Here is a 12,481-nt window from a genome sequence, read left to right on the forward strand (position 1 = left end):
GGAAACCAGTTTTTTAATTCATGTTGTCAAAAACATGAATATAATGTCTTTTGTTGACGGTAGAAAGTACAGAGATACTGACATTTACAAGAAGGTGACCGAAAAGAAGAATCGTAAATGACGCACATTGCGTCTTAAGGTTGTCCGTACATCCAGACGTTAACCATGCGTCACCGTTTACATCGGGGTAGTGCCAATTGATTACAAATTCCATGTATACAGGAGTAACTCTCTCTGCTCGCGCATGTAAACGGGTTATCCCGAATGTTTCAAAAACCCGAATAGTGACCTTAACCCGAACATAACCCGAATATTGACAGCATGTAAACGTAGTCAGTGATTTGTGTTCTGCGCATGTTCTATTCACAAGGAATCTTGGTCTTTTGAGTAGAGGAACTTTTTGTATGCGCCAAACCCGCGTGCAGTATACGGAAGTAAACGAGGTAAACATGGCGAGGCACAGTAGTGTCAAGTGCTGCTGGTGGGTCAGTACCAGCACTAAAGCGCAAACAAAGGCGATCGCTATCTGCCCCGAACTATTCATTATCCATCCGCCTGCTGTTGTTGTTGTTGTCTTTGGATACATACAGGAAGAAGAATCGGAAATGACGCATATTACGTCTTAAGGTTGTCCGTACGTCCAGACGTTAACCGTGCGTCGCCGTTTACATCGGGGTAGTGCCAATTGATTACAAATTCCATGTATATTGATTACAAATTCCATGTATACAGGAGTAACTCTCTCTGCTCACGCATGTAAACGGGTTATCCCGAATGTTTCAGAAACCCGAATAGTGACCTTAACCTGAACATAACCCGAATATTGACAGCATGTAAACGTAGTCACTGATGAGTCCGGTCAATGTGTCTTTTGACAAGAAGCTGAACACTGTGTGCCCTTCTTATGGTGGCCCATAGGTTTCAGGCCTAATACAAAAGCCACAACACGAACACAAATCCCACAACACAAATACAAAAGCCACAACACGAACAACGGAAATACAAAAGGCCACAACGGAAGTTGACAACGAAAGAGACGCTTAGTAACAGTGGATTACTCTCCGCGGAACATTTATCTAATTTAACTTTATAATTAATTTAACTGATATTTATTGTTTGATACTCTGGCTGTGTACTTTATTTTTGTTGTTGTATTGTTTTTTTTATTTTTTTAACTGTTTTTATTTTGTCTTCCTTATGAAAACGTGAACTGTAACTATATAATTCTTGTAATAAAAGAAAAAAAAAAATTACTCTCTACAGAACACAGCTACACAGTAGTACAGCAGCAGTGTAGCCGTCCCACATTCAGGAGGTCCGTGTTTGAATTGTAGAAAGAACATTCTTTTTCAAGTGACTTCTTTCCGTATAAAAGTGTCTGCCAAATTAGTAAATGTAGGCCTACATGGACGTCTGCACAGACAGCTGTTTAATTCACACAAATATCCCGCTGTATATTTTTTGACCAGAACAGAAGTATTACTTATTTATCAAACGGGTAAGAAGTTCTTCTTCCATGTAGGACTACATTTACTAATTTGGCAGACACTATTATTAGTCACGTGAAAAAGAATGTTCTTTCTACAGTTCAAACCCGGACCTCCTGAATGTGGAACAGCTACACTGCCGCTGTACTACTGTGTAGCTGTGTTCTGTGGAGAGTAATTCACTGTTACTAAGCGTCTCTTTCATTGTCAACTTCCGTTGTGGTTCACTTCCGTTGTGGCCAAACTTAAAGCCCCAGAAAGCTTGGCATCAAGTATTTAACTTACTAATTAAAATATTTAGCTATTATTTATTAACAGTTTAACACTGAAAACTCGACTACTCTGCTTCAGGGGTGTAGTTTTGATCAGTTTTGGTTGACTAGTGACAAACAACCCATCAACTGTCAGATTGTGAGTCAAATGTTGCTCAATCCTGATTGGTGCACGGAAGTAGCCTAAGTTACATCACTTTAGCCCAATAATTACACAACTCTATAGAGACAGGCAGGTGACATCAACGAAGTCTGTGAGGATCCAGGCCTTAGGCTTTTGGGTAGAGATTGGAACTGGGCCACTGATCGTATCTTGTGAGACAGGAAGAGGAGGGAGGCAACATAAACTCAGCCAAATGAGAGAATGCAAATATTTTGCAGTTTTACCACTAGGTTTTATTTTTTGTCACCTTATAGCGTATGGAATATGAAATTGTTTGCACAGTATTTATTGTTGCTATCTTAACCTGCTAAGCTTGATATAAAAAAAATTGGCAAGTAACTAGTTTCCTTTTCTTTTTTTTAAAGAGGTCATATTATTCTCATTTTCAGGTTCAAAATCTTATTTAGGGGTTGTACCAGAACAGGATACATGGTTTCATTTTCAAAAAACAGCATATTTATTGTCATACTGCATATCCTCTTTTCACCCTTTGTGTTGAATGCTTTGTTTTAGCTATGGAGTGATACATCTTACCTCTACAAGATCTTTGTTGGGAGTTGCACATGTGCTGTTCCTAGTTAAGAACTACTTGTGAGAAGCCAGTAAACACGGCTTCGGTTCAGCTGTATATGTTCCCCTTAACCAGCTTAGCAACATGGCCTTGAGCAAGAGTTTCAGAGTGGTAAGTTATTAATCTATAACAAATGTATCTTTAATCCATAAAGTTTTAACTGTGCTGTCTCTACATCACAGTAACAACTTTATGTCCATTGACTGCCTGGAGGGTAGCTAATTGTGGAGGACGTCTTATTACTGTGTGCTGCAGCTCAGTGTTTTTCCACCGGTGTTTTTGAGGGTGTGTCTGACTAGCAGCTAGGTGAGCATTATGACGTGTGTTTTGCTGTGACGTCAGAGAGAACAAAGGGAAAAGGCTGGACTACAATCAAGCTGTTTTCAGGCAGTTCAGAGCAGTGTTTTCTGTGGGAGATGGGAACTCCCGTTGGGGTGGACTTTGGGCTTTTTCACTTTGCAAACCTGTTACATGCACAAAAAATATATAAACTCAATAAGAAGGAGAGCGAAAAAGCCAAAAAGCACAATATGACCTCTTTAAATCTTGAGAGTAAATGGTATGATTTAGGTTATGTTTCACGCAATAAGTAAAATGTTTTTTGTGTTCCAAGCCTTTAATTAAAGTGTAAAAAATAAAAACCTCACAGGCAGAAACAATGACTTTACTTCATCTTTGGTTTAGCTGTAATTAAACTTAAATCCATGTATGATAAATAGATATGATGCATGTTACATGAGCAATCATTTTGTCTTCACTTGAGCGTAAAGATCCTCTGGGCCCTCAACAGTCTGTGTTAAGCTTTTTGCTGGCTGGGACACCTTGACTTGTGCATACAGAGTATCCTGCTGCTGTCCTCTGTCCTGTGCTGAGTCAGAGGACGGATCAGGTCTCAGCTTGAAAAACTTGATCTCTCCATAATGGATGTCTTCCTTTTCTGTTGCTCTGGCTGGTTCTTCAGCTGTTAGGCTCTGTGAAAAATGAACCAAACAAGAAATGATGTGGAGAGAAGGACCTCATGACTTCCTTCAGTTTAGTTTACTTCCTCCTTTTGTCGCTCACTCAGCTCCCACTGTGATATCAGTGATCAGTGACATCGGTAAGGTGAGGTGCCTATGCAGAGCCCAAAGGATGTTAAAGGACAGTACCCACCCAGCCACAGCCTGTTCACCCTGCTGCCTTCTGGAAAGAGACATAGAAGTTTCTGCTGCTGCACCACCAGACTGCAGAGCAGCTTTTCATTCAAGCTATGAGACTTTTAAACTCAAATTTATCCTCAACACTGCTCCAGTGAATATAGTATAGATTTTTGTCTACCATTCTTATGATTGCTTTTGTATTACTGTATATTGTCTGCCATTTAGCAGAAGGGAGTTACAAACTTAATTTTAACCTTGTATGTTGTAAAGTGATAATCATCAGAAGTTGCTTTTATTGGAAACAGCTATGAAAAATATTGTGGTTGTGCCCAAAGAAAGATGAAAAATAATCTGAAAAATTTTATGCATTTGTAGATGCATACGTGGAGTGTTAATGTGAGTTTCCAACAGGATGTCTCGTTTCTGACATTTCCTGTGTTTCTCCACATGTACTCACTAATGAGGAACGTCTTGGGTTATGTATGTAACCCGTGTTCCCCGAGAAGGGGAACAAGACACTGCGTTGGTGACGACACTATGAGAACGCCTCTGGGCGTGGCAGGGCTGAATTATGAGTGAAACTACTCCAGTTCTATTGGTGTTGCTAGAACGGTAGCATGTGACGGCGTAACTGGAGGCGTATATAAGCACGCCGGCACACCGGACACATTAGCTCTTTGCTATAAAGCAAGGCACTCCAAGCGGGGTGAGGTGTGGCGGACCGACGCAGTGTCTCGTTCCCCTTCTCGGGGAACAAGGGTTACAAAAACCCCACTTGCCCCCAGCATGCAGAAACCTGTAGACACGACTAAGAGGAGAGCGCACAGGTGCCAGATGCAGAAGGAAGGTCTAGACTGTAAATCCGGATGAAAGTGTGAGGAGTGGCCCAGCCAACTGCCTCACACAAATCCTGGAGCGAAGCCCCTGCGAGGAGGACCCTAGAGGCCACCATGCCTCGAGTAGAGTGTGCCTTCACGGCCATAGGTGAAGGCAACCCGCACACATGATAGCCCAGGGAACAGTCTGAACGATCCAGTTGCTGATGGTGTGTTTAGAAGCGGGGAGCCCAGCCTTGGGGGACCCGAAACACACCATAAACTGGTCTGCTTTCCTCCACTGGGAAGACCTCAGAGTGTAAATACTCAGTGCTCTGACAGGGCAGAGCAGATGAAGTCTCCCGTCCTCCGCCGTCACATGAGGTGGGGGATGAAACGCCTGCAGCACCGTGGACCCTGCCAAACTGGACGGAACCTTAGGGACATAGCCTGGACAGGGGTGCAGGATGGCTCTGACCCACCCCGGGGAAATGATCGCTCCCTCGGGGCTGGTGGCCGGTGTTATGCGTAGGTCCCCGGTGGCACCCTGAAGCGGAGGACCGCCAGGGAAAACTCGCCGGCGACCCACGGTGTGTGAGCCTGATCGTCTTCTGGCTGCAATCCGTGGAGGTGGGCCGCCGCCTTGCCTCCCAGGTTGGTTGAGGGGGATCACGGGAAGCGACGCTTGGCTTCTGGCTCTGGCCTTAGGAGCTAGAAGAGGGCGCTAAATCCGTAGCTCTACGGAGCTCGGTTAAGTCCTCCTCAGAGGGGCCTCCCCCTTGGTCACAGTCTTTGAGTAGATCGGCCTGGTATGCCTGCAGGATGGCCATCGTGTGCAGGCTTGCACCAGCTCGACCCGCCGCCATGTAAGCCTTGCCCACCAGAGCGGATGTTGCCCAACATGGCTTGGTGGGCAGCGCCGACGTCTTGAGGGATGACGCGAGGATGGGAGAAAGATAACTCGCTAACGCCTCCTCAACCCGTGGCATCACTCCGTAGCCGTGCTGCTTAATTTCTGTCACGTTGCTGTAATCCAGCACAGGGGAAGTAGTCAGCCGTGCAGAAAAGGTTCTATTCCAAGATTTACACAACTCATTGTGCAAATCAGGAAAGAATGGCAAAGACCGGCGCGGGGGTGGCGCGCAGTGCTGCAGAAAACGCTCATTCAGTTTACTGCCGGCCTGTGGCTCCTGCACCGCCTGTGGCCAATCAATGCTTAGCTTGGCCGCAACCCTCGTCACCACCTCCAATAACTCATCGTCGCTGGCCGAAGACTGATGACGTCGGCCCGGCTCCCGGAAGTCATCCTCCATGATGCTAAGCACGTCTATCACCTCGTGGTCAGACTGTGCAAGCCTCTCCGAACTCATGCCTCGAGCGGGAGAAGCCGAAAAACGGGCTCCCGATCTGGGAAGAGGGGAGGGGGAGTCAGCAGAAGAGGACCGGGAAAAAGCCTCAGCGGTCCCGATGCCCTTGGAGATATCGCGCTGTGATCCCCAGGTACGCAGCCGCCACGACGCCTCAGCAAGAGAGCGCATCCGACCATCCACCGAAAAGAGAGCCGCATGCGACCTCAGCACCCTCAGGGACAGGGCCTCGCAATGGCCGCAGGCAGCCCCCTCAAGAGCTGCCTGGGCGTGCGACATCCCTAGGCAGGAAACACACATCTCGTGAGTATCCCCAGCCATGATGTAGCGCGGACAAGGAAAAACACACTGTCGGAACTGTTTACCAGACATGATCTCTTCTGCTTCGTCGGGAACGACGTCATTTGAAGACGATCTTTCAATAGTGGAGCTTTCAAACATACTCAGAGTGCCTGCTAAATAGAAAAAAGCTAATGTGTCCAGTGTGCCGGCGTGGTTACATACGCCTCCAGTTACGCCGTCACATGCTACCGTTCTAGCAACAATAATAGAATTGGAGTAGTTTCATTCATAATTCAGCCCTGCCACGCCCAGAGGCGTTCTCATAGTGTCATCACTGACGCAGTTCGAAGGGGAACCTGTTTAATCCAGTCTAAATCTCGATGAATAGTTAGAAACATATTCATAACATTCTGTACTGCACATTAAAGTATTTTCCCACCTGTGTCTGTTGTAAAGTTTGATGTTTTGACTTTATCCACCTGGAAGACATAAGAGGGCTGTCAGCTTTTTGTTTTGTGTGATAAAAATTAATAATGCAATAACAATAAATATATTAAAGCAAGTCATATGGGGTGGCGATTGTGCAGTGGATAAGACACATGCCTTTTGTATGAGAGACCCAGGTTTGATTCCCCACTGTGATAAATCCACCAATGTGTCCCTTAGCCACTAGTTGCTCCAGAGGTGTGTGACCTCTGACAAACACAGTAATTGTAAGTCGCTTTGGATAAAAGTGCCAGCCAAAAAAAAAATGTAATGTAATTTCATAACTTAGAGGTTTTGAAAGCAAAGTGTCTTTTGGTGCTTTAAAAATTAATAAAAACAGTTACAATCTAAAACTCTGAGTTACCCAGAGTAATGAAACTATATTTACTTTAATTGTTCACTCATTGTGGATCTAGTGAGAATTTGGCCTGCAACATTGTGTAATAACTGACTTCCAGACATGTCTAATAGATCGGACATGGAGGTACACTAGTCACTACAAGATGTGATAAATGCGTATAGAAAATAATAAGGATAATTCAATCCTATATATTTTATGAAACTGAAGGAAACAGGATTGTGTAACTGCACTAATGTGCTTTGATAGATTCAATTTATCATAAAAGAGAACGGCTGGTTTCTGCAGCGCATTTTTCTAATCATCTAAGGTTTCTTACACTGATTTGTCAACATAGTTCCCAAATCTTTTGTGTTATCCAATTGTTTTCATAACTTAGATGTCCATTTAGTGAGTCGAGTTGTGTGATAATAAGAGACTCAAGAAAAAAGAATCATGTATTGAAGTTGAACTTTAATTATTAATTAATTATTGAAGACATTCAACCAAAATAGAAAAATCAACAGTATGAAATGTAGACCTGGGCCCTGTTTCAGAGTATGTTAAGCCTGACATGAGGGAAACTCTGTTTAATTTCCTCATTCATACAATCGATATCAAAGCACATACGGATCGCTTTCATTTGTAGAAGTTTTAGAAACATTGAAATCCCGGTTATTAGTTTGTTACCCAAACATGATCTTTAACATGAGTGCTTTTATGGTCAATCTGCCATCGATGTAAGGACAGAAACAGTTTCTCTACATTGTGACTCTTTCGACGTTAAGGCAAGTTGCACTGAAACATTTAGCGTGGGCTACATTACCACAGTAATCACTTTTTAAATCAAAGATATCTGTAAAAGCTGTAACTGATCAATGAACAATCATCTGTCATGTTGTAATTAGTCGCACCTGTGGAACATTCCTATCATAGTTATTATGCTAGAGGTAATGATGAGGATTATTGAGGTGCAGCTACAATGACTTTTTGAATATTAGCTGCTTATAGTCTTTATGTGTTTTAACAGTAGCCTGTTTCATTAAATGCAAAATGAGTAAAATTTTTAATGTAAAATAGACATCTAAAACTTTACAGTCAGTTTGAATCTCGACACATTTTCAACTGCAAATCACACAAATCATGATTAATGGGTTGGACTGTGATTTACCAATCACAGGTCCATGAGTAAACTAGGTCTTGTGCGTGTGATCAATACTTTAAATTTAATTTATTGTCAATGGAATTTTGTCAGCTTAATACATATATTATATTATTATTATATGTAATATAGGAGAATACCAGCACTTCATCATTAAGGAAATTCAAGTCTGGTTAATGCTGAATGAGCAGACTGGCACGTAATCATATTTCTAGCACCAATAGATTCAGGTTTAACGTACTCAGGGTTGATTGAACTAATTCTGATCAGAGTTTGTTAAGCCTGCTTTCTGAAATAGGGCCTTGAGATAGAAATAACTAATATTAATTAAATACCAATGTAATTAAAATCTAATCACACTTTTAAAATATGCACAGAAATACAAATGTTTTGGATGGATAAATCTGGATATGAAATTGATTTAAGATAGCCTACTTACCAAACGGCAACAACCACACAGATGAGTAAAATGACCACAATGATCCCTCCAACAACTGCCCCCTGATTTGCTCCTTCAGAAACAAAAAACATTGTAAGTGACTAAGTCGAAATAATAAGAATCATGGCTGTCACCTGGCTTTCATGTGATGCAATATTTTGAAAATGATTTGTGCCAGATGCAAAGATGCTGTGCATCATTTATGTTTTCAGACGTGGTGTGGAATTAATTGAATGATGTGCAATAATACAGTACAATAGTACAAAAAACTACTTTTTTTGCAAAATTCAGCCTGAAAACCCTTCTGTCTCAACTTTGCTCCTTTTTTCTTCTGTTGCTGGAATTCTCTCCTTTTCTCTCTCTGCCCATTGTCAATTTTCATTTGTAATTTCCCAAACTGTAAAGACTCTAATTCACAAATCTCGGTGCTATCTCCTAATTTCTTGATTCTACATTTTATGCAGTTAGACTTTCATGTAGTATATTATAGATTATATTCAACAACACTTTCCTACAGTGGCCCTGAGAGGCACTGCAACTTAAGAAAAAACATTCAAATTCATCACAACACAACACAACACATTAAGACAACACAACACATTACGACAACACAACATATTAAGACAACACAACACATTTCGACAACACAACACATCAAGACAACACAACACATTTCGACAACACAACACATTTAGATAACAACACATTAAGACAACACAACACATTTCGACAACACAACACATTAAGACAACACAACACATTAAGATAACACAACACAACACATTTCGACAACACAGCACATTTAGACAACACAACACATTTAGATAACACAACACAAGACAACACAACACATTTCGACAACACAGCACATTAAGACAACACAACACATTTAGATAACACAACACATTTCGACAACACAACACATTTAGACAACACAACACATTTAGATAACAACACATTTCGACAACACAACACATTTCGACAACACAACACATTTAGACACGACAACTCATTAAGACAACACAACACATTTAGACAACTCATTAAGACAACACAACACATTTAGACAACACAACACATTTAGATAACAACACATTAAGACAACACAACACATTTCGACAACACAACACATTTAGATAACAACACATTAAGACAACACAACACATTAAGACAACACAACACATTAAGACAACACAACACATTTCGACAACACAACACATTTAGATAACAACACATTAAGACAACACAACACATTTCGACAACACAACACATTTAGATAACAACACATTTCGACAACACAACACATTAAGACAACACAACACATTAAGATAACACAACACAACACAACACATTTCGACAACACAGCACATTTAGACAACACAACACATTTAGATAACACAACACATTTCGACAACACAGCACATTAAGACAACACAACACATTTAGATAACACAACACATTTCGACAACACAACACATTTAGATAACAACACATTTCGACAACACAACACATTTCGACAACACAACACATTTAGACAACACAACACATTTAGTGATGAATTTGAATGTGTTTTCTTTAGTTGCAGTGCGTTGGCCTCTCAGGGCCACCGTACTTTTCTCTGTAAATATTATTTTTAATGCCCCCTCAATCTCTCTTGAATTTTAACACATCATTTGAAAATTCTGCATATATTTCCATTGATAAAATTTATCCCACAATAACAATAGCTTATATTTCAGTATATAGAACAGTTCCATTTTTACCTTTATTTGTCAAATTGATCTCTGATGATGTTTCATTACCGAGATCATTAGTAGCCACACAGTAATAAACTCCTCCATCAGTGACATTGGTCACCTTGAAGCTGTAAACCTCTCCTACAGATACATTCTTGGGTCCATCTTTGCTGCTCTTGAACCAGGTGAAGCGGCTGACGGGAGGCTTGGCTCTGCTGGAGCAGGTCAGGTTCACCCAGCTACCTGCTGACACCAAACCTGATGGACTGATGGACACTGAGGTGTCTCTAGGAGCATCTGAGGAAAATGTGAGATTCACTTTATTCAAATCAGCTGACATCCCATCAATCATCATGTGCTGACAGGATCCAATAACAAACTCTGCTTGTCTTACATGAAACACTGAGAGTCTTTCTCTCCTCTGCTGTCTTGACATCTTTTCCTTCATTCACAGGATATGTGGCAGAACAGGTGATGTTGTATCCATCATGTTGGTCTGACAGAGTGATGGTCTCCTGGATTTTAGTTGTAAAGGTTCGATCGGTGTTTTCCTCTGTGTTGCTGTGAGAGTCTTGTTGGAGGTTCCAGGTGAGTTTAGGAGGGGAGTGTGGACAGGGAGTGGAAGCTGAGCAGGTTATAGTGACAGACTGCTTCTCCTTCAGATCAGCTGGGATCTCAATTCTGGGGCTCGGAGGAGAATCTGTGGTTTCAAATCAATTTGACCCCCAGAAGAAATACAAAATTACTAAACACTTGTTTCAAACTTAGCTGTGTGTTTATAAATGAAGCGACAGAAGATCCCCACTGTTCACATGAACATGCAAACTTTTAAACAGTAACACAAAAATATAATATGTAATATATATACCTCTCAATATGTAATAAGGAAACATTTCTATAAGTATTAATATTTAAGCACTTTTCAGCATTTTCGATTGATCATCATACAGTAGATTCACAATAAAGGTGAAGGGCATGGCACTTGCTGTAAAACAACAATATAATCTGACTAATAAAAAAATCTCACCTTTAACTGTTATTTGAAGAGGATCACAAGATGCTGTTGCCATGAATAGTTTGTTCTCAATTCTGAAGAAGTATGTGTTTGTATAACTTGTGAGTAAACTGGAAAACAGAGTGCTGCAGTTTTTCTGACTCAGGTTTCCAGTAATCCTCATTCGATATGTGTTAACTGTCCCTCTACTGTTGAAAATCACATTTTCTGGATTGATTTGAAACCTGGAGTCACTTTTAATCCACACTCCGAAGGTTTCTTTTCTGCTGTCAAACTCTTGTCCAGGTTTAACACTAAAGTTACATGGGATTTGCAAACAAGATCCACTCAGTGCTTCTATCTTCTGTGGTGCAGTGATGAAGAAGGCTGCTGGCTTAGAACAATCAGCCAAAACACCTGTAAAACCAGATGATTAACAAAATGTGAAGCAAAGTCTTCTAGAAGAGAATGATCATGATAAAGCAGCTGTATTTTGCCTGCTGGTCTTTTTTCCCTGACCTGTTGACAATTTCTTTATAAAACATTTCACTTTGCAGTCAGGACATGACCAGTTGGAAAAATTAAGTCTTTCTGTGCTAGTATTTCTGATTGGAAGTTCAGATTGTAAATTCTTCAAATAACATATAACCAAATAACAGAACAGCTCACCTGAAACAAATAGGACACTCAGCAACATGCTGCTTGACACCATTTTCAGACAGAAACCTAGATTTGCAAACACAGGGCAGTACATGACGAACAATGAAATTTAAGTTTTAAGAAGCACAGAAAAAAAAGCATTAAAATCTTTCCTTACCAAACAAGCCCACAGCTGGAAAATAAATTGTTGGTTGTTGATGAGTGTGATGGTTTTAGAGTGAAATGAGGCAATTTGTCAATTTTAGCAGAACTGTAACACACCAACTAACATCGCTGCTGTAATATGAGAGAAAGAGGATTTGCTGTTCACTTTTTGTGTTGCAAAGCTGCCAGATATCACATGACAGTTTTGTCCTTACTGCTCACATCCTGTGAGAAAGGAAGCGGGATATGACGACATCTTAAAATCTTTTAGTTTCAAACAACTGACTCATCCTCAAAAATGTTTAATTTTAATGTAACTCACAATAATAATGACCTATGACTTCTCAATCTTGCACTTTAAAAGTCACATTATGTCAGGAGTCATTGATACAGTTGTGACACTATCACATAAGAAATTATTAAAGAA

At 40.9% G+C, this 12,481-nt stretch overlaps 1 protein-coding gene across 1 annotated transcript; it reads right to left on the reverse strand.

Moving 5' to 3' along the window:
• Positions 1-3,090: 3,090 nt before the first annotated feature.
• On the reverse strand, positions 3,091-12,224 carry LOC119907845 (vascular cell adhesion protein 1-like). Its single transcript, XM_038725528.1, has 8 exons — positions 12,068-12,224; positions 11,920-11,976; positions 11,284-11,667; positions 10,651-10,956; positions 10,284-10,553; positions 8,521-8,593; positions 6,536-6,575; positions 3,091-3,464 (listed from the first exon to the last, which is right to left on the reverse strand). The coding sequence occupies exons 2-8, from the start codon at positions 11,960-11,962 to the stop codon at positions 3,237-3,239; spliced, it is 1,344 nt and encodes a 447-aa protein (XP_038581456.1). The 5' UTR covers positions 11,963-11,976; positions 12,068-12,224; the 3' UTR covers positions 3,091-3,236.
• Positions 12,225-12,481: the final 257 nt, after the last annotated feature.

The sequence above is a fragment of the Micropterus salmoides genome, unplaced genomic scaffold (genome assembly GCF_014851395.1).
Source record: "Micropterus salmoides isolate LMB-PRFRI ecotype aquatic unplaced genomic scaffold, ASM1485139v1 Ms_hic_scaffold_1, whole genome shotgun sequence".
Taxonomy (NCBI): domain Eukaryota; kingdom Metazoa; phylum Chordata; class Actinopteri; order Centrarchiformes; family Centrarchidae; genus Micropterus; species Micropterus salmoides.